General features: G+C 39.5%; 1 protein-coding gene across 2 annotated transcripts in view; it reads left to right on the top strand.

The window, feature by feature from the left end:
• NRP2 (neuropilin 2) overlaps window positions 1–20,991 on the top strand; it is a 218,001-nt gene extending 197,010 nt beyond the window's left edge. For both annotated transcript variants that reach the window (XM_039341563.1, XM_039341562.1), the window contains exons 16-17: window positions 14,984–15,052; window positions 16,434–20,991. In XM_039341563.1, the coding sequence (XP_039197497.1) occupies window positions 14,984–15,052; window positions 16,434–16,738 (374 nt within the window). In that variant the 3' untranslated portion in view covers window positions 16,739–20,991. The remainder of the gene's footprint in view (window positions 1–14,983; window positions 15,053–16,433) is intronic.
• Window positions 20,992–22,267: the final 1,276 nt, after the last annotated feature.

Genomic DNA, 22,267 nt, shown 5'->3' with positions numbered 1-22,267 from the left:
GAGGAGTGGCAGACCAAGGCAGATAGAGAGGGAGAGAGAGAGAGAGACCCTTTTGACATCTAAAATGAAGATAACACTGCATATATCCTTTTTTTACTTGTGTGTGTGTGTGTGTATACATACATACATATATATATATATATATACACACACACATACATACACACAAACACACACACCTATAATAAAGGTAAAAAAGGATATATGCAGTGTTATCTTCATTTTAGATATCAAAATGGTTTTGCGGCTCCCAGTGTTTTGTTTTTGGTGGGAAACGGGTCCAAGTGGCTCTTTAAGTGTTTTGGGTTGCCTACCCCTGCCATAAGGTTAATGGTTAATTTATGCCATAAGCATAAATAAGGGTATTTGAGTCAAGCTCTTTTCTATATTGGCTAAATCCAATCTTTTTCTCCAATGAACAGGTCATATTATAAAGGCATGTGGTCCAAACTAGGATATTCAACAAGCAGAACTGAAATGCTAAAGGACCACTTAACTGCTTCAGTTTTACTTTTCACTTGAACTTCTCATTTGTTCTGGAGTTTAGACTGACCAAATAACCACAAAGAGAAGATACAACCACATTACGCTAGACCATGTGGTCAACAAAGAGCATGTTCATCCTGTGACATCACTGCTCAGTTTGGCAATACAGCAGGTTGTAAAACTAATTGGGTTCAAGTCACAACTCTTGCACAGCCACAGTTGCACTGATAGCTTTGCACTCCCATTCAGGGCAGTGCACAAATATTGTGTCAGGGCAAACATCCTGGAGCATGCTGGATAAAGGAAATTGACTATGGGTTTTCTGTCCCACTATGATGTGAACTGGCTATAAATCATACTCACTGTCTCCATGAGATAGTAGAAAGCGGATTGGCACCAATACTTGGAATGATTATATTTCTTTGGAATCATCTTCAATAGAACCTATTGGTTACAAAATAAAATAGTGTTTTATGACAGCTGTTATTCTGTAGCTCAGAGCCCTGATAAATAAATATACTGTAAAACCCAAACTTGTGTTTCTCCAAATGAAGGCTGGCCTGCTGGCAGCCCATATGTGGCATCCAGATCTACCTTAGACTTACTTTAACCCTAAACCAGATTGCTAATGGGAGGGGGAGGGCAAGCAGTTCCTTTGGGCCCAGAAGGAAAATTTTTCAGTGAAACTGCATAGTGTGTAAGGACATGTTGCAATGTAACAGAATCATAATCTGAAATAATCTTTGCTCCTTCTTACTTAAAGCAGCTGCCAGGAGCTTCTATTTGAATCCAAATGAATTCAAATTGAATTTATATTTGAATCCAGTGCCAGCCCACAGCAGTGCCAGCCCACAGCACATTTAATTCCTGTCCTTACTTCTCAGCCTATATTTCAGCTGCTAGGTGTAGGGCAGGATGGTCAGTTTTTACTGGCTCACTGCCATAATTGACATTGTTTTGAGACTCCAAGGGGCAATATAGGTGAGACAAGGACGAAAAAGATGCAGAGCTATCTTTTCCTTGGCTAGGAGGGAATTTCTTAGTTTTTAAAAAAGGTTATTAAGGCTACTGTGGGAGTTACATTAACCCTTTTCATCTTGGTTCCTGCCACAACATGTTAAAAAATAGTTTCACTGATTTTCAGTGATAAGACACAGAGGAGATGCTAGGGGTTGCAAAGAAGGGCCCCAGAGCTGCAGGTTGTCTGCCTCTGTGCTGGGAAAAACCTGGATGCCTGCATGTACCTGTCTCTCCATGAGCCCCAAAACTAATGCAAGCTTTGTAAATGGAATGTAAATAGAGACAACTACTGCATATGCTGCTGCCTCTTCTAGAATGTTGCTATGTAGAAAAGCAGAGCTTCTCTGCAGAAATTTTAGGGGGAGGGAGTAGAAGAAAGGAATTATTATTCTTTTTTGTCTCATTTCTGTGGATTGAAAATCAGATTCTTTTAGTGAAACAATCCTCTATGGTATCCAGAGATATTCACTTTGCCTTTACAATCAATAACAGTCTCATTTCTGATTTAGGAGGGAGGCACCATAAAGAATCAATATAGTGGCTCTGGGCAACCCATCTCTCACACTAACATTTTTAAAGACTGGAGCAATTAGCCTTCTAACCCAGCCTTCCACAATCTGCAACACTTAGAATGACCAGCCAGAACAGAGTTTGGATGGGAGCAGCAGAGGAAAACTTTTGTAGGATCTCAGGTTGAAAGAAACTCTTCCATTGAAAAGATGCTATCCCTTATTCCTAATTTTTCCAATCATCTTCAGCAGCTGGATGTATAGGGCTGAAGATATGTCACCATGCCTTTTGATTCAAACCCAATGGTTCTTTTCTGGCTCTGTGCTATCCTTCTAATGGACTGAGCAAAAATGATAAAATAGGCAATCTGCCAGTTTATAAGACACTGCTTACAATAGCTTTTATGTCATTAATTTTCCCCAAGGTTTTACATTCACAGTTAGATTTCAGCCTGTATTTAGGAAGGTATCTGCCTATAGAATTGCAAACTATAATAACTCTTTATGGCAGGGCTTTTCAACTAGTGGTACAGGTACCATCTGTGTTACATTGGCACCTGGCAGGTGGTACGCGACCATCCTAAAAAAGTGGTAGTGCGGGAGGGGAATGAGCTGAACTGGTGGCAACATCACACAAGCCTGAGCGAGAGATGGCTGGAGCTGCAGGGCTGTCAGGGCTCAGCAGAAGCACCAGGATCAGCACTTCTTCAGGGCTGTCTGGGCTCCATGGAAGCACCAGGATCAGTGCCAGGCTCCAGCTAGGCCCAGAAGAAGTGCCGATCAGCTGGAATGTTGCAGCATCTCCAGGGTCTTGTGATTTACATTCAGATGCTTGGCAACTGATTCATATTTATGACAGTCACAGTGTCCCAGGGTCATGTGAAGTGACCAAAACCTGCTGCAACCACCCAGCAGACAGAGGAAATAAAATCAAACACCCCCCACCCCCGCTGCCAATCCTCAACAGAAATGCTCACAACAATGAAAACCTCGGACAGGAGGAAGCATGCGTCTTGCTCGGCTGTGGCTTGGGGGGCACTTTTTTCAGTGCCATTGTAACTTCGAACAGTCACTAAGCGAACTGTTGTAAGTCGAGGACTATCTGTACTTTATCACTTTTTTCCAAGGCGACTGGTGGTACTTGGATTTTATCATATCCTAAAAGTGGTACAATGGGTGAAAAGGTTGAAAAGCCCTGCTTTATGGTTTCCAAATTCTGAAAGAAGCCAGTAAGTAAATATTTCCCTAGGTAGTATGTTTACCCATGTAATAACATCTGCCTTCACTTTGGAATCACTGTGTACATATATATTGGTAGCTGTGTTGAGGCCAATGGAAGCAATATACCGTAGCTCCTCCTGTCAAGACTAAAAATTGACCTACCAGCTCCCCTAAAGCCAATCAGATTAAAGTGCCTTTCTGTCAAGCATTCTTCCCTTTCTGGCTTCCGGATCATGCTGAGAGAAAGAGGCATTCTTTTATTTAGAAAGATAGCCATGCTGTAAGGCAGCAATGGAAATACGTGCACCAGAAGTGAATTCGATCCTGCCCCTCCCTGCCTCTATTCTCCAGTGATCAGTTTCTTCATTGTGTTTAGTTCACGGTATTGGTTTGGCAATAAGATTAATACAGAAAGACCACTGCAGTGAAAAATACAACAACTACCTTTGAAATACCCATTGTAGTTCTTGTCAAATAACTATCATTTGCCCCCTTAAATGAAAAGTTGCAGACTATTATCGCAGTGAAGAAGGGATGCCACATTTATCAATGGTAAGTGGCAATGTTAAATTATAACATATACTTATTGGAAATAGGGTTGGCACTCACTCACTTGTCTGAGATGGCATAGGTTCTCCTGCTTGAATGGGGGACTGGACTAGAAGACCTCCAAGGTCCCTTCCAGCTCTATTCTATTCCTGTCTTTGCCCAAACACTCTCATTACATGATTCATAGACTATACAGGAAAGGAAATAGGAATATGAAGAATAAAGATTTTGATCAAACAAAAACCCCAACAGTATCAGTAAAGCATGAACATCTAGCAAGTGTAAATAAATGCTTGTACAAATGTTGTCTTTATTCAAGGGCAAATTTCTTCCTAGAAGGCTTGAAGACTATTCAATACTCAAATAGTTTTTGATGCATCCCCAACAAATCAGAGAGACAAAAGAAAATTATAGTATGATAATCAGCTGTCCTGGTCTACAGATTTTTGCATGGCTGCTCCTAAAGACCACAAAGGATAGAAGAAATCTAGGCTGACAGGAGAGGGGCTCCTCTCCTCTAGTGAATCAACAAGCCAACACTGTATAACATCCTTTCTGCAGTGAACAAAGCCTGGAGTTCCATTTGGGAGTATGAGAGCTCTCTTGGCAAAAAGCTTTTTCCAAATTATCCCTTGCGTTATTGGGCCTTCCTTCCTTCCTTCCTTCCTTCCTTCCTTCCTTCCTTCCTTCCTTCCTTCCTTCCTTCCTTCCTTCCTTCCTTCTGGAAAAGTTATTCTTTTTGGAATAACCGAGAAATCTGAGATATATATTGTGTCTTATTTCAGCAACAGGGTTTACATTTAAAATTAAACCAAAGGAGACATAAGAAATGGAAAGAATGCATTTGCTCAGCCTAACAGTGACATGACTGATATCTTCCATAAGGTTAGTTGACCCTTGTCTGCTGGCATGTCAAGCCATCAAGTGACTTGTGCTTGTCTGATTGGAATAGACATAGCAGAGATGTATTGAAAAGTTGCTGTCCTGATAAATATATATGTAGAAGGGCCATATATACATGCAAACTAGGTTTCACTTTCCTCCAGTGTCCCTCAAAAGATGGAAGAGGGTAAGGATGAGCATGTTTTAATCCCCATTAACCTATGGGGGAAGAATACTGAGTACACAAAGTCTTGTTCCATTAAACCTCAAAAATGTTGGTTTTAGAGATAAGCTATTCTTTCTGCTAACTTCTTTCACATAGGCACTTCCTCTTGGCCATGCTAATGTGCACTCCTCTGGTCTTTGAGCTGGTATAAAACTACATTGACTTATTTTGCCTTGTCCCCACAACCAAGCGTTTTGGTGCTTTGGCAACAAGGCCAGAGAGTGGTGCTGCCCTTATAAATTAATGTGGGATGTTTTCAGGACAGCATTTGGTGGATTCCCTGAATTCCATTCCCCTCCTATATACCAGTAGTCATACCTGTCAATACTGTAGGAAAAGCAATTACCAATACCTCTCCAGAACCAATAGCCAGCAGAAAAATGAAACACCATTCATTTTCAGTAATACAGATGGGTGCAGGGCTAGAGTTGTCTTCCTCTGTATCACATCAATCAGTCAAATGGAAGATATTTCTAGCTTTGTCTTTGGAGTTTTTTGCATAGAACTTGGTCACTTGGGAAATAAACTTGAATTTTTTTATTTTTATTTTAAAAAATATCTATTATGTGCAAGCCAAGTATCCACTCTTTTTTTCACCCAAGCCAAAAGGGGTATGGAGGGCGGCGCCCAACGAGAGGATGTGAGATCCATATTCCTGTGTAAAACAAATAAATACTATTCTTCCAGGAAGTAATCTTCCAGGAGCTCAAGAACACAACCTGTGAGTTGAAATACAACTAGCAGAGAAATCAACAAATCTCCCTCTGACTGCATCTTCCATTCCTTCCAATGTTACTTTCCCAACTTGTCAGATGATTTTTGTTTTGTTTTGTGTAGGCTTCAATTTTCAGCAGTAGCATTTGTTTGAGAAGCTATGGTAGATTCATGGGTCCATTTTGTCAATTCTCTCCCTAATCAGTAAGGCTGGATAGATTGATTCTGTTTCCAAGAGGCATCCTGGCAACTGTTCAGCTTGATGCCAGATGTGTGGATCTAAGCTGCTGGTCCTACAAAAGGCTGAGAAGTCTGAGCTCACTTTTCAAGTAATTACTTCCTGTAAATGTTATATAGCTTGAGTTTTGTTTTGTTGGTTAAAAATAAAAATAATTTTCTTTCATCACTCTGTTCTGGTTCCATCTGTGTCTAAGGAGAGCAAAATTGCTTTCTGGAAGACAATCTTTGCATTCTATAATTTTTGGAAAGAACTTTGCAAAGTTTACCACAAAGCAATAGGAAGCATTTGTTTCAAATTTCATTGTAAAGTGCGTATTCCTACTTTTAGTCTTTACCTTACATGTTATTTAATAATAAATTCTGATGGGATCCCTAAAGCTAAACAGGGCATTTCCCTTTCTAGGAGAAACCTTGCAAAAAGAGTACCGGTATTTGTCACAAGGAAAGTCACTATGTCATCATATTCTTGGCTCAGTTGTCTGTTGTTCCTCTTATGGGGGCAGTAATGTTTGATTTCTTATACTGACTCATTGGGAGGAAAGAAATTTTCATGCTGTATAATAATTAAATTTCTGGTAGTTTAGTGAAGACTTTGTGTAATTGAATATGGAAGTTTATAAGAACTGGTGCCATCTAGTGCCCTCAGTGAAACAATGGGAGTTTCTGTCATGATATTACATTATTTGTTCTCAGCAAACAAAATAAAGCATAAAAATAAACCTGCAGCAGCATAGCACTGTAATAAAACTTTAAGAATTAGCCCAATATAGTGAACTGCAGCCAGTATAAGGAATTTAGCAAGTTTAATTTAAAAATTAATAAAATAATAGATGATCAACAAAACACAATTGGATTTTCAGAGCTTTTGTCAGTATTATAACTGATGGGGCCACCTGCAAATCTTCAAAGGGGGGGTTCCATAAATGAGGGTCCATTGATGAGAAGGCCAATTACCTGAAGTAGTTTATTGTGCCATGGGTTTTGACTTCTGGATGCAAGCTTGGCAAGTCTCTGGAATGCAAGGATAACACCCAGGCAAAGACCAACAGCTGAGTGCCTTGCTAGAGCTAATGGAGCTTCTTCAGTCAAGAGGAAAGCCACATGATCACCTACATGAGCTCCATAAGGAGGTTCCTCATTAGGAAATCTATAGGATTTGGTGGGAACCTGTCAATAATTCACAAGTAGCTGGTGGGGGAGTGAAGGGTGATACAGCATGCTCACAGCCTCAGGCAAAGCCTGCTAACAGAATACTGGGTTTGTCCAACTCACTTTCTAAAGCCCTTTTATGAAATTCAACACAGTAAAGCAGTCAAAGCCATCTGGGTAACTGTATCTTCGACCCACTGGGAGGATTACAATACAAAAAAGAAAATAACTATAAGGATCTAAGAAGATTTAAAAGTAAAAAGCTTGCTGAGATTTTCAGTGATGAAAACTAAAAAAAATGAACTAAGGGAAAAGTTAAATCTGTTTTATTAACAAAGTACTTTTGAATTCATTAATCAAAACATACCTCCATAGGAGAAAAAGTTATTTACAAAGAAGATGGCTGCCTGACTTGATTAAACAGTAAAATAAGTTGAGAAAGAAAAGAAAAAGAAAGTTTAGTCACTACTTTTTGAGATAGAGACTAAAGAGAGACTGAGTAGAGCACAGAAGAATTATTACTATATATGCACAATGATGGAGAAATACTAAAATTCCCATAATGGTAAAATGGATTGTAAAAATGTCAGAGCAGGCAGAAATGGCAAAATTGACCTGTTTAGCCAGGGGTAAAACTACAAATACTTTTCTAAATGACTGAAAACCTTATATGGACTTCTTGCTGAAAATGGAAGAAGTGAACTGATCATTTATGGTTTAGATGACTGAAAAGAGATTAAATAAGTGGTAGAAGAAATTTTTGTAATACCAAGAGGGAAGGAGGATGATGTTTGTTTATAACTATTGAAAAAAAAGCTTCATATTTTTTCTTGTTTCACTGTTTTTCTTTCTTTCAGTTCAGTTCTGCTTTCTTTTTCATCCTTGTTTCTCTTTTTTCTTCATATTTTTCTTTACATTTGCTTTATACTTATGTGAAATTCTTAATAAAAATTATATATTCAGTCACCAGTTTCAGTAGATGTTTCAGAGTAAGTGTCCTTGACCTGCAATTCTTAGAGCTTGATCCTAAAGGGCCCTTATTAAGTCAACTAAAACCCTTCTGTCTAGATTAAAAACTTTTTTTGATATAATGATTTTCCACATTGAAGCTAGAAGATACTGGTAGTTCCTTGATTAAGCTGTTGTTTACTCTTTATCTGAGTTAGTAGTTTCTTGATTGGAATATTACATATTGCTTGACTGTTGGTCTGGTATTAACCTTGATATTAAATTTTGCTTATCTGGGTATTGATTGCTGGCAAGGAAGTGTTGTGGTCTTTTAGTTTTTTACTGTCTCTTTTGAATGCTATGTAAATGTTGCTTATCTTTATGTGCCTGTTGATGGCTGATTTGTTGGAGTGCTAGGCTTCCAGGAATTCTGTAGCATTTTTGGACGTGTCCTAAGATGCTCACAGTTTCTCAGATGAAGCTATGGTGAAATCTGTGCCTATGTTCTGTAATTAAGGAATTTTCATCATGTCTTCTGACTGCTAGTTGGGTTCATGGATGTATTCTGCTAGTCTTCTGCCTTTGTCATACATAATGGCTGCTACAGTCCTTAAACTATATATTATAGATCAGCGACCCCCAACCTTTTGGGCACCAGGGACCGGTTCCATGAAAGAAGGTTTTTCCACAGACTGGAGGGGGCATGGTTTTGCATACTGCCTGCATCCCGCAGATAGGGTTTTGCTTGTTTGCGCAGCCCAATTGCTGTCATGCCACAGCCTGGTGCCAGCCCATGGACCAGGGGTTGGGGAACCCTGTTATAGATTACTCCTGTTTTTTCTTCTGGGGCTATTGGGTCTTTTGATTTACTTAAGATGTTTTGTAAGACTTTAGTTGATTTGTGTGCTACGGTGATTGTAATAGTCTATTGGTTGTTTCTGAGATGTTTTTGATATATGGCAGTGTTAGCCTTTTAACAACCACATGCTAAATAAATAATCCTTTTAACAGCTTGTGTTGATTGTGCAGTAGTGAGTTGAGTGAGCACATATTTTTGGATAAAGTTGTGTGGGTATTCATTTTGTTGGAAGATGTTGTACAGATTATCTGTTTCCTTTTCCTGATGTTCAGGGTTGCTGCAGTGTGTTTGTGCTCATCTAATGTTCTTATATAGCATCTCTTGGATTGTTACTTTTGTGGTGGAGCACTTACTGTGGGTGGTTTTACTATAAACTTGTGTTTCTAATTTGCCATCTGCCTCTCCTGATAAGGAAATCCAGAAAAAGTAGTGTGTGTTGTTGTTTTCCTTTTACCTTGTAAATTTTATTCTATTGAAGATGTTATTGATAGCTTCATGTGTCTTCTCTAGTTGTTCCCTTTTCCTTATGACAAAAATGTAATCTACATATCAGATCCATACTTTGGGTTGTATTCATGAGTGCTACAGTTTCTAGGTATTGCATTATGGTCTCTTCTATGAGTCCTGAGAGTAGTGATCCCATTGGTGTTCCTCTTATTTGTTGGTATATTTTTCTCTCAAACTTAAAGTAGCCAGATCCTAGGGGGCTAACCACAGGCCACACACAAGTTGCGGAAGGGGGTGCTGTAGCATGGCATTGTGAGAACGGGAGCCAGGGAATAGAAGGCACACTGCGTGAGTGCAGGGAGATTGGGGAGGAGGGAATTACTTGAGTGATTTGTGACATCTTTTGTTTGCTTCCCCATTGGCTTTGTGTGTGGAAAGCCAGAAGAGAAGGCACAAATGGCAATCATGTAACTATGGAGCACTGCAACAATTGTAAGTTTGAGCTGATTACCCATCACCCTAATTTCAATTACATGACTGCAGGGTGGTATCACCAGAACTTCAAGGAACAGTAGTCGTAACTTCAACAACATCACAGTTTTGAGTGGTCACTGAAAGGGTGGTCAGTAAGCAAAGACTATCAGCATAGATGTTAGTGGTGTTCACTTTGAAAAAAGGAGAGACATAAGGGAGGTAATTCTCTATTTAAGATCATGCTGGGCATGGAAAATGTGATGAAAAAGAACTTTTGTGTTCACAATGTTCAAAGCTGAGGACATCCCCTGAAAGTAAATTCTGAAAGATTCATGAGACACAAGAAGGAAATGTTTTTTTCAAACAATGCATAGGTAATTGATAGAATTTGCTGCCAGCAGTTGTGATAATGGGAACCAATCTGGCTGGTTTAAAAATAGGATTGGACAGGTTCATGGAGAATTCAGGTGATCAATGGCTGCTAATACTGACTGTTGGCTTGTTTGTTACCAGATTTTGAAGGCTACTAGTCTCCTGAACAACATTGAGTAGCATACAATATTAACAGGCATTCTAACACTGTAAGAGAACAAAAGGATAAATATTCAGAAAGAGGAATAAAACACACAATCAGAACACAAAACATTCACAGCTGGATGATGCCTTTGATAGGATCCTGCTCCATACTCAGCTATGGATTTTCCATTCAGTGCTAAGGCTCTTTTAGTGGACTGCCAAGCGTCGCTTTCCTCACCAGACGGCTCTGTGCAAGAGCGAGGCTCGAGAGCTGAGGGACTGCACCAGCATTGCAGTTTCAAAATCTTGGGGCCAAGCATTTGACAGAACATATTACAATGGAAACAGTGCTGATTGTTCAGTGGGACAAAGTGATTCTGCTGCCAACAACCCCAGAGATGTAATACAAGAGTTGTGTTCTACATGAATGCTCTATAAAATTTGATGTCTTAGAAGTTTCCTCCCCACCCTTGAGGCACAGGAATCTGGTTTTTTTATTATTATTATTCTATGCTATTTTTAGGCTTTGAGACATTCTTCCAAATGGCACTTGGTGGTTGTTTTAAGCTTCATTGCTGGTGATGTGGAGGGTGCTGTTTGTGTTGTTCGCTGATATTTCTCAGAGGAATGGCACACCCTGGGAAGCCTTCAGAAAAAGCCCTAGAGAACAGGAGGGAGTTCTCTCATAGTTTCTCCCTTACTGGAATTGTTTGAAATCAAAATGGCTGTGGGTCATTGCAGAAATGGTGATCTACCACACACCTACCCCTTGCCCACCTTATCACTAAATGCAAGGGAATTTCATCCTGTTCATGATAATGTTTAAAAAGAATTCCTAATTCTTTTACTCTGTTGAATAACAATTGGTAGAAAGAAAGCGGGGGGGGGGGGGAAGCAAGATAAAATTTCAACCTAGCTCCATTTTAAATGTTGCAGCACAGCCGAACATTGGCTGTGGCAGGGGAGGGTACCCTCCGGACTCTGCTTGAGGCAGCAAAATGTCTCCATATGGCCTTGAGGGTGATTTGAAAACCCAGTCCTCCAAGCTGTTGTTGAACTACTGCTGTTGGGTTTTTTTGGGTTTGTTTTTTTGCTCCTGCTTGGGACTGTTTTGTTTTTCAGGCATACTTAGCAAGGCCTGTACCAGTAACAGAGCCCCTCACACATTTCTGCATAGCAGTTCAGGTTTAGTTTTCTTGTGGCAAGTACATTTGTAATTTTAATAATTGCTTGTAATTCCCGAATGTTGTATCACCACCTTCTGTGGGAGGCATTTGTTTGTGCCATGCTTGTCAAGCACAGATTCATGTTTCACTTCATTGGCCTTACAAATTGTCAGCTGATTGTTTTTTGTTTGTGTTTCAACTTGTGTGAAACATGCTGAACAGCAGAATACCCCCCCCCCAAATGATAGGGACAGTGTTGTGTGATTTCATTTCTGACACTAAAGAATAAAAATGTAGCACATTTGTTGATTGGATTTATTCATGAAGGCAGTTGAGCTTCAGTTGTGTTCACACACACAACTTCAGTGTCTGATGATTCAACATCAACCAAAGATTAATCTAGGGGAAAGTGCCCATAAATCAAGATGCTACAATAGTTGCTTCCTCATTCCCAACACTGTCACTGTGGTGGCAGCAATCCTCACATGTTAGTCCCAACTGGCTACGGTATAGATTGACGTTTGTTTAAGTTATACTAATTCTGTAAGAAGGGGAGGGCTGTCTGTTTTTATTAGCTGAGAGAGAACTCTTACAGGGAGGAAGAACACTCTCTCTACTTCAAGAAGAATGGAAGGAAGATAATCACTAATTATTGCAACCTAGGTCAGTTCCAAAGGAGGGAAGAATTCATGATTGTGGCCTTTTCTGTAATTAAACAGATAGAATTGCTGTCATCAGTTGTGAGCCATCAAGTATTGAGTGCACCAATGATTACATGTATGTTCATGCCTAAACTTTGTTATCCTTAAAAATGTGAGATATTGCCCTGGAGTAAAACAAAACAAAAACAAAATGTCTACTATACAACTACAGTTAATCCTTACATCTTCATAGGGCCAAAGGCCCCAAACATCCTATGCTAAAAATGCTTGGGGCCTTACTGCCAAAATGAATGATGCCAGGTCCAAAAAGTGGATGGACTATTAAGAAAATTGAATAAAATTAATTGATGAACAAATGTATAAATCATGTTTATAGAATCCCTGCAATGACAGAAGAGTAGAAAATTAATAAGGAAGTATAACTCAATTTCCCCTTCCTGCCAGCTTATTGTATTTAATGCCCACCCACAAACGATCCAGGTACAAAAGTCAACTTTTAAAATATACTAGAATGTTTAATGTCCTCCCCCATTGCAGACATAAGATTATTTTTTAAAATGGGGCAATTCTCTTTTTAATATATAAATATATAAATTCCCAAGGAACTATAATTACTAAAAAAATAGACATAAGTCTGTCAAATTAGTTTGAAAAATCATATAATTTCCATAAAAACCCCTGAGATAGTTCATCCTATCTATAAAATTTATAGTACCCCATTTGTTAAGTTAATGTTTCTCCTATTCATCGATATATATATATATATATAACAGTATCCCTCCTACTCCAGCAACATCCAGACTTCAATAGCTATTGAAGTCTGGATGTTGCTGGAGTAGGAGGGATACTGTTGTACCTCGTTCTCCATACACACTGAAGGAGGCTATGTGAATTGGCTACTAGACAAAAGACCACACAGGATGTCATCACCACACATCCACGCAAAAAGCAAACCCAAAGCCACATCAATGATGAGGCACGACCACAAACCAGAAGCCAGACCACAGCTGCATCATTAGCCACTTTAAAGCCCTCCAATCCATACATAAAGCAAACTGACACCCACCATGAAGATGAGGCATGACCACGAATGCGAAGCCAAAAAATAACAAGGCAGCCCACCATCTTAAGTCCCCCTGCAACTCAGACTAACCTGAGCACAACAAAGCCCCCGCCCAAACAGAACACTCCCCCAGCCAATCAGAGCACAGCCAAGCCCCTAACCAATCAGAACACACCTCCACCCAATCAGAACACAGCCAAGCTCCCACCCAATCAGTTCATACCCCCACTGGCAGTTAAAAGGAAGAAACAGCTAAGACCACACATTGCTGCTCAAAGCACGAAGCTGAAAACACCAGCCTGAAGATGAGAATGGGACTTCGTCGAAACGTCGCCAAGACACTTCCAATTTTACGCGGGAGAAAACCCGAAAACCAAAGATATATATATATATATATATATATATATATATATATATATATATATATATATATATAACTGTCACTTGATCTGTTAAGCAAATGAAGCGCTGGAGGTACGTCCAAATCTGAGCAGAACATTGAGCCAATCGCACCACTGCCAGAGAAATCCATTTTGAACCACTGATTTTTCCAGGAGTAAATAGCCCAGGTAGCATTGCTTAGGCATATATATATATATATATATATATATATATATATATATATATATATATATAACTGTCACTTGATCAAATTAGATAGGAGGGTAGATATAAAAATGTTAACTTGCAAACTCTGTCTTCCAAAAAAGAAGCTGGATATATAAACATTACTTCTCTCTGGAGAATACATGTACCTGTGGGCAGGGACACATACAAAATCCTCCATCCCTACTTCCAAGAGGAAAGTGAAAAAAAATCTGAGCAGATTACATAAACATTGAGCAAGTAGCATGGAAATCTGGGGAAGCAGAAAAATGAAACCAAGTAAAAAGGGAAACTGCCAGAGAAATCCATTTTGACTGTCACCATCCTGATTTTTCCAGACTCAGAGTAAATAGCCTGAAGCAGGTAGCATGGAAACAGCTGCTAAGAGAGGGAGGCAGTCAGAAGTGGGCGATATGGAAGGAATAAATAAATAAAATAAGAAGGGAGAAGAATGTGTGGGACAATAAATGTGAAGTTTGAGGGTAACAAAGGCAACAATGAAGGAGCCATTAGTAAACAGTCCAACCAAAGAATCCTTAAGACCAACACACAGTCAAGACACCACAATATAAACTGACAGCAAACTGTACTCCTTACTAGCACTGGTAATAGGGTAATGAAACATCTGCAAGAAAACAAGCAAGCTCAGAGAACACCAAGGACCCCTTAGAGGGCACAATGAAAAGGAAGTAGCTTATAAGAAGTTAGACTTATAAGAACGATTTGCATGAATATCTGAAGGCATTTATGGAATTCTTGTCTTACTAACTTAATCTGGCTTTTACAATCATATATATAATGATGATATATGGCTTCCATATACGGCATTTGATACCCATATGGAAAGTGGTCATTTGTGCTTTATTTCTACTGAGATGTATGTCAGATGATGACATGGATGCCTCATTGATGGTGTACTAACAATGGGCACTGTGGAAATGTGATCATGCTATTAATGAAGCATAGCAATTATAAAGAAGCTTCCTTCAGTAATAATCAGTCTTATCTGGTTTTATTCCTCCAAATCTCATTTTCCCTGCAAGTGGTAGAAAAATAGAACTTACTATAATATAAAAAAAGTTACAGTGATGCATGTAATTCCCATAGTATGCTAATAAATATGAATGGATATTAGCTTTGGCCTTGAAAAAAATATTTTTTTGAAACGTGTGTATTTATTTAAGGGGAAGTGTATCTTGTTCCTGTTTTTTGAATTAGACATTTTGCAACATCTTTTTCATTCCAGTGGATTTCCCAGAATTGGAGGATGAGGTTTCAATTCATGGGGAAGACTTTGGAGAAGACTCTGAAGACGGTGAGTAGCAAGATGTTCCCTGCTTCTGTAGTCAAGTTTCAATTCTGCTTTCTATGATTCTCTGAAAAGCAAATTATTGCTTAGCCACAAGTAAGCCATTCATGAATCTGATGTAAGTGGATTAAATCAGTTTGCTTTAGAATTGGTACGGATGTGTATGTGAGTCCTTACCTCTGGCTACACAAGTCATGTTTAGGGTATAGAAACAAAGTACAGTATTTTAAGAGTAGTTGGTCTCATATTTAGGGTATGTTTTACCTTCACATTGTATAATCCTAATTAGCATGTGCACTACACAAAATAGGGCTTGTTAATTGCGAGAACTCTGTCTATTAATTGGTGGGTGGATACTGGCACAGTTGCATGTGTCAGGTGCAAGATCAGAGAACTCTGACAATCAGGGAGAAGAGCAAATTGAGGAAGGATCCTTCCCCCCCCCCCCACACACACACTGCTTTAGCAAAAACATCAAGTATATCTTTTCTCAGATATAGAACAAGTTGGAATACAGCAAGTTAATATCTAAAATACTCCTTCCTCAAGGCCTGGAGAAGTTATTCTATAATTGTTACTAAACATATATGCTCCCTATGCTTCCCTGCCAGCCTTCTGGTATTTTCTCACCATTACAAAATTAGCATCCTTCAGATGTGATGGATCTAGAGGAAGAGAAATGTAAAGCTTTAGCTGGAGCATGAATTGGGGACAAATTAGGCAACGGAAACATTTGGCAACTAAAAGATATAATTTGTTTCACTAGGGATGCAAACAAAATCATGTTCTTTAAGTCTTTTTCGCTAAAGTAAAACCACAGAGCATTTCTTTCAAACAGCAGGAAGGGAAAATATTATAAAGTGATGCAAATTGGAGGTAAGGCTGAAACTGTGAATATTGACCTTATGTCTCCATGTAGGAGACAGAAGCTCCCTGTTGCATGTGGCTTGAGAAAGTAAGAGCGCCAGCAAGAGTCCCACTAGTAAAGAAAGTTGTGAGGATATGTTTAAAAAGAATTACAGTGTATTTACCAAAGCAACAGTGTTTAATTAAAAGTATTTTAGACCCTTTAGCTTCAGACATTTTAACCTTCCTATAAGTTTATACAGGAGAAGATCTCCTACAATCCCAGTGACAGTTTGGTTAAAGGGCATGTAAGGCCTGTCCTCCAGCTAAACTCAGATAAAGACAGATATTCTAGAACAGGGGTCCTCAACCTTGGCAACTTTAAGACTTGTGGACTTCAACTCCCAGAATTCCTCAGCCAGCAAAGCTGTTCTAGAAGCTGGCCCCTCCATGGGGGTCCTTCTCCCTCAAGGGCATTTCTTTCACTAGTCCCACCCAAGACTGCTTTTCTGATAACCTCTCGCTTCCCATTGCATTTCAGATGCCATAGACCTGGACAGAAACCACACCATGCTTTCTACAAACTCCCCATTGACTCCACTGGTGGACACAGAGAAGAACTGGCTATATACTCTGGACCCCATCCTGGTTACGATCATAGCCATGAGTTCTCTAGGAGTCCTTCTAGGGGCAATCTGTGCTGGGCTACTACTGTACTGCACCTGTTACTACACTAGCCTCTCTTCCCGGAGCTCTACCACTCTGGAAAATTATAACTTCGAGCTTTATGATGGTATCAAACACAAGGTCAAAATGAACCACCAAAAGTGTTGCTCTGAGGCATGACTGATTGCACTGAAATCACATTTGACATTTCATTCCAGCAGTCATGGCTGGGGAAGATTACTTTTTCTATGGAAACTGAATGCCATAATTTTACACAAGCCCATGCTGGAATGCTGAAGGGACGGGGGTGGGGGTTGCTGTTGTTTAGAAGAAGAAGAAGAAGAAGAAGAAAGCAGCAGCAGGAAGAAAGTTGGAAGAGGATGTTGTAAGAAATATGGGCAATTGTTCTTGCAGGAAGAACTGGGTAGGCTCAAACGAAGGAGCCGCCATGCTCTCCATTTTGTTTCTTCTATGAGTCAATCCCATCTGAGGAAGGCAAAAGATCCACTTGGTTTTGAGGAAGCAAGGGACAAAATGTGGATAATTATTTGCCATTTCCTTCTTCGGATGAGATTGCTAAATGGCCCCTTCCCCTTTCTAGTCTTAGGAATTATAATCTCACGCTTGCTCGCACACACAGGTACCCGCGTGCCCCAACCAGTAAATCACCTGTCAGAAATGGTGCTTGATTAAAAAGGACTGTCTCGGTGCTGGGGTGTGTGTGTGAAACAAGTCCAGGAAATTGCAGCCGCTTCCAACAGCCCCCCCATCTCGCACCCCCACCCCATCCAACGAAACCGTGTGGCTCCCTTTCACCAATCAGAAGAGGAGTGGCAGGGATTGGAGATGGGGGGGAGGGCGGAAGGATTTGGCGCATAGGTCAGCAGGAAAAGCGCTTTCTTTTCGGATTACCAACAAAAGAAACAGGCTGCCTAAGGTGTGAAAGTTGACAGAAGCATCTCCTCCAGAGAAGCTGAAGAGCCTTAAAGTGGTTTGTGAATAAGAGCCATTTATTAAATCCAGATCTTGGACTGAAACAGCAGAGGCCTTCATCACAAGGGCTCTTTCTCCTCCTTTTCTTTCTGACCCTCTTTTTTAATCTTGTTTTTTTTTTTAGTGTAAGAAAATTGCAGCAAACAAAAGACACAATTATAAGGTGCCCAAGAACTCAGGAGATGGCTTTTTATATACTTCAAGAGGAAGACAGGCTGCTAGATAGATAGAAAGAGAAATATATTTTGTTAATGCTGTGTCCACTCTGATGAGGGAAAAAAAAGTATTAAAAGGCTTGTGGAGTAAATGCAGTTATTCAGCCCATCACAGAGTGGCAATGATACCTCTCACTGAAAGATATGATTTAATGTCATCATTAGTTAATAAGGACTTACTTTTTCTGCGAAGGATTCTAAACTAATGTACCTTTTGAGCAGATTCATAAGTGTGGTGCTGTCTGGCAATGGTATCGGTCCTTGACAGATTCAGGTCACTTTGGGAGGACCCAGACATTGGAAACCTAAGGTTATGGCAACATTGCAGGGTATCAAAGTTAAGCTGATATTCTAGTGTGGATGTTGAAAAAATGGATCTGGAGCAATCTTCTGTCACCTTCTTCTTCCTTCAGAAAAATGCAATTTGCTGGTTGTGGTTTGCATGGCAACTTGTTTATTTTTGAAGGGCTTTGTGCGAATATGTATTTGACTTTTTTTTAATAAAGTGCCTTAGAAAAATATTTTTCCCTTAGAGATGTGTGACGTAACAAAATACAACTGAGGCATTCAATGTTTCTCCTTGTCCCTCTTCCTCTTTCACTTCTTCATTACCATCAGATCTCTGCTGGGTAGAGTTTTGTCTTTTCAGATAGTCAAATATATATCTAATGTTTCCACGGGTGCTGTGCCATGCTTGAAGTGTGTTGCAGACCAGTTTACGTACCAACGTTCAGTTTCCAATGCCTTTTGTTCAGCTCTTGGCAGCAGTCTTCAAGCCACAGGTTTTTTTGGGAAAAATCATAGTGACTGAGATGTGGAAAGTTTTCCAAATTAAACAGATTGGATAAGCAGTTTAAAAAAAAAGTGGTAATTTGAGGAATGACACCTGATAGCTTAGTATGATAGTTTGGTATTCAATGACAATATTATGATGCTGATATAGCTTCATCTTTGTGATGTTGTGCTGGCAAAGCTCTTTTCTAGGAACGTACCTAATTGTCAGTAATTGTTAAAGACATTTCACTGGCTACACTTCGCAGGAATGCTTTTCTAAACTGCTACTTGTGAATGTAATGGTACACCTTTGGGTACACATGTGTCATATATGTACACATGTATAGAAATGAGGATTTGCACAGTTATCCTACTTATATAGGATCTACTGTCATGCAGACTATGAAATGCTCCTCTGAACAGTTTTATATGCATGCTTACCAAGCTGAATGTCTAGAATGTTTGGTTTGTGTGGTGATAACCACCTGTGTGCAAGGATATGAACAAGGCACTTACTTTCACTTTAACACATTGAAGTCACAATTCTGTACAGGTTTAGGTGTGCTTAGTGCAGCTCATTTGGGTGCATTTAATTCTGTGATAGACTAGGATGTTAAAGCATTGATTTTCGCACTATTGTGTCCACAGAAAACCAACAGGAGCAACTCATTGAAAGAAATAATATTACTGGTAGTCCTTGATCACAACTGGGACCAGAATTTCCAATGCTAAGCAAGATGATTATTAAGTGAGTCACAGCTGATTTTGCAACCTTTTTTTGCCATGGTCGTTAAGCAAATCCAGCTTCTCCCATTGACTTTGCTTGGCTGGGAAGGTCGCAAATGGCAATCCCAGGACTCTTCAGCCATTGCTGAAGTACATGCCAGTTGTCAAGCCTCCGAATTTTGATCACATGACTCTGGAGATGCTGCAATGCTCAGAAGTCATTTTTTTCAGTGCCGTTGTAACTTTGAACAATCAATAAATGAACGGTTGTAAATTGAGGACTACCTATAAAAATATATGCCCTTGAAAAGCAGCATGGGCAAGATGCCATCCATCATTCCTAAAATGAATAGCAGCATCAAGAGTTTTGGAATAGCCACTATTCACACAGAGCAAACAGCTGGCTAGCAAGTGCCTCATGTCCTGGAGAATACTTTGGAATATTGCCCCCAATTCTATATAAGAGTTTAGTTTTATGTGCTTCTGGGTTTCCATTGCAGAAGTCAGCATAAAGTACCCTGGTAGTAGGACATTTCAAAAGCACTGCCTTAAAAGCAGCCTTGCTCTAACAGAATAATGACTGTATCTATCCAGGTATACCATATATAGATACACTTCAGCCCACTCTAAACTGAACTATAGAGTGGACCATCCAATTTTACAGGGGCCCCTTCCTGATTATTGCTACCAATGTTGAAGAAAGGTCCACGAGCCAGCTAAGGCTTATCTCTGGAGCTCTCCATGGTTTTCAGTGGAAGAATAAAGCATAGGTGGATAGGGTCCCATACGTATTTCTCTTATACTTGTATGGTGGATGAAGGAAGACCTCAGAGATGATATAGATATATTAAAAAGTAGTGTTGCTGTCTGTAGTAGACATACAGAGAGTGAGAGTTCGTGTATACATATATTACAATGTATATGTGTTTGCGCGTGCTTGTGAGTTCTCTGTATGTATTATATATGTGAGTGGCTATGTGGGGTTTCTTGTATCTTTAATGGAGGCCCTCAGCATAGGTTCAGCCGGGAGGGCAGAGCAAATGGCATGAGTCCCACACACTTTGTATTCTATGTTGGCAGGTACAGGGGCTTTGTTGTGTGTGCGCTCAGTGAGCAGAAACCGGCCATAATGCTGCATAGCTGATACCTCACCTACCTCTGTGCTGGGTGCTTTACTAATGTTCTAATGCAGAAAATGGTGTTTGATTGTATTTTTCATAGGGTGAAAGAAAAAAGAAAAGAAAAGGTGCATATTTTCATGTCAGTATGTTGTCATCTGCAAATGTATGTTGTGCTTGATGATCCATGTTCTTTAGTAACCTCTCTCTTTTTCAAAAAGACAAAGAAATGCAGCCTAGTGTTACCAGTACCTTTGCTGAAATATTGCTTGCCATCTCCCTCCCTGCCTGCTTGCCTTCCTGCCTCCCATGGTCAGCTTCACCATGGCCAGTAGGAGCACTGCAGTACAGCTGGTCTTTGCTTTCTAGGGAGATGTCAACAAGAAAGCGTGGGGAGTAAGGGGGGGGGGGGAATGCAGGAAACAGGATTTTGCATATCTTACCAGCTCAAGGTAGTTTGATCATTTTACTGGCTGTGCCAGAGATCATGTGGACTTTAAAGCTTTTACTGTGATTCTTCAGTGTTTAAAGAAAACCCAAACTGTGTTTCTATGATTTGTATAAAAGCCTTTTAAAAGTACTATTTAATAAACATTATAGTAGATAACTTTTCTGAGTCTGCTTATTTTGTAGCTGGGAAAGAGAAGTGAGACTTTAACATTTCTGATGCTTCGAGGGCGGTCTCCCTGCCAAAACCAATTCTCCCACCTGCAGCCAGTGTGACTTTGCCTTTGTTGTCCATGGCACTGACTGGATTAGTCTTTCATGCAGATGGCAATGGGCTTTTTCACCCAGGGGGACTAATTGTGCTACATAATAAGTTACGTACAGTGAGAGGTGGATTAAGGTATGATTACATATGATTGCAATTTCTTAAATTTCCATGGCAGTTTGTAATTTTGAAAACACTTGGTATGTGAAGTCTTGGCTACAGTCCAAGAAAGCTATTGTGACTGCCCCATTAAAATCAGAGTAACAAATTGGTAATGGCTGAAGTGCCCAGAGCTTTCAGCAGAATTCATAGCCCACAGCTAGGTGTCTTTATTGGAAGTTATTACCACATTGCTCAGTGTGGTTTATTCTCAATAAATGTACCAAGTGTTTTGATCTTGGACAAGCACTACCATTAACTAGATTAGACTTGCTTTATAATATCAACTGAAATTCCCAGGAAACAAATAAAAATTCTGTGGTAAAATAAGTCCACATTATTCACAATGAGCTGAATTGTCCGACCTCCACATATGTATGAAATGTGAACGTTCTTGCCATTTTGCATATTGCATTCTCCTGCATTTTATAATGAGCAGCAAATCCATGGATACTTTATTTAGCCAGCCTCTACAGGTTGGAACATATGGTAAAGGAAAGTGGCATAGTATGAAATTTTGTTCTAGCCTGTAGAGTTATTGGGTAGAGGGGAAAGGAAAAGGAATTTTTTCTTTTTATAAATATTTTATTAATTTCAAGTTTTACAACCATAAGTACTTGATAAACAACTCGGTGTCTGGTTCCTTTATCATTCAGTGGTACATATTAACTTTCACTCAAAATATCCAATACTATACCATCCAGTATTTCCTTGGTCCTCTTGTATTCCAATAATAATCATTTTTCCACACTATGCAAATATAATTCTTACTGCTATTAATACCTATACAATTAAATATAAACATCTTCATCACATGTTTCTAATGTTATACATAGTGTCAATAATATCAGTTTATAGTATTTTCTCTAGCCAAAACATATCTCAAATGTATTTGCAATCAAAGTTCCCTTATTCAATCCGTATCTTGTTTTTTCCCCTCTTTTTTTTCCAAATTTAATTTCCCATCAATATTCAAAATTGTTGTTGTTGTTAATTGCGAAGTCGTGTCCGA

Source organism: Crotalus tigris, unplaced genomic scaffold (assembly GCF_016545835.1).
Source record: "Crotalus tigris isolate CLP2741 ecotype Arizona unplaced genomic scaffold, ASM1654583v1 scf7180000017767.837487, whole genome shotgun sequence".
Taxonomy (NCBI): domain Eukaryota; kingdom Metazoa; phylum Chordata; class Lepidosauria; order Squamata; family Viperidae; genus Crotalus; species Crotalus tigris.
This window is presented reverse-complemented; position numbering and strand designations above follow the sequence as displayed.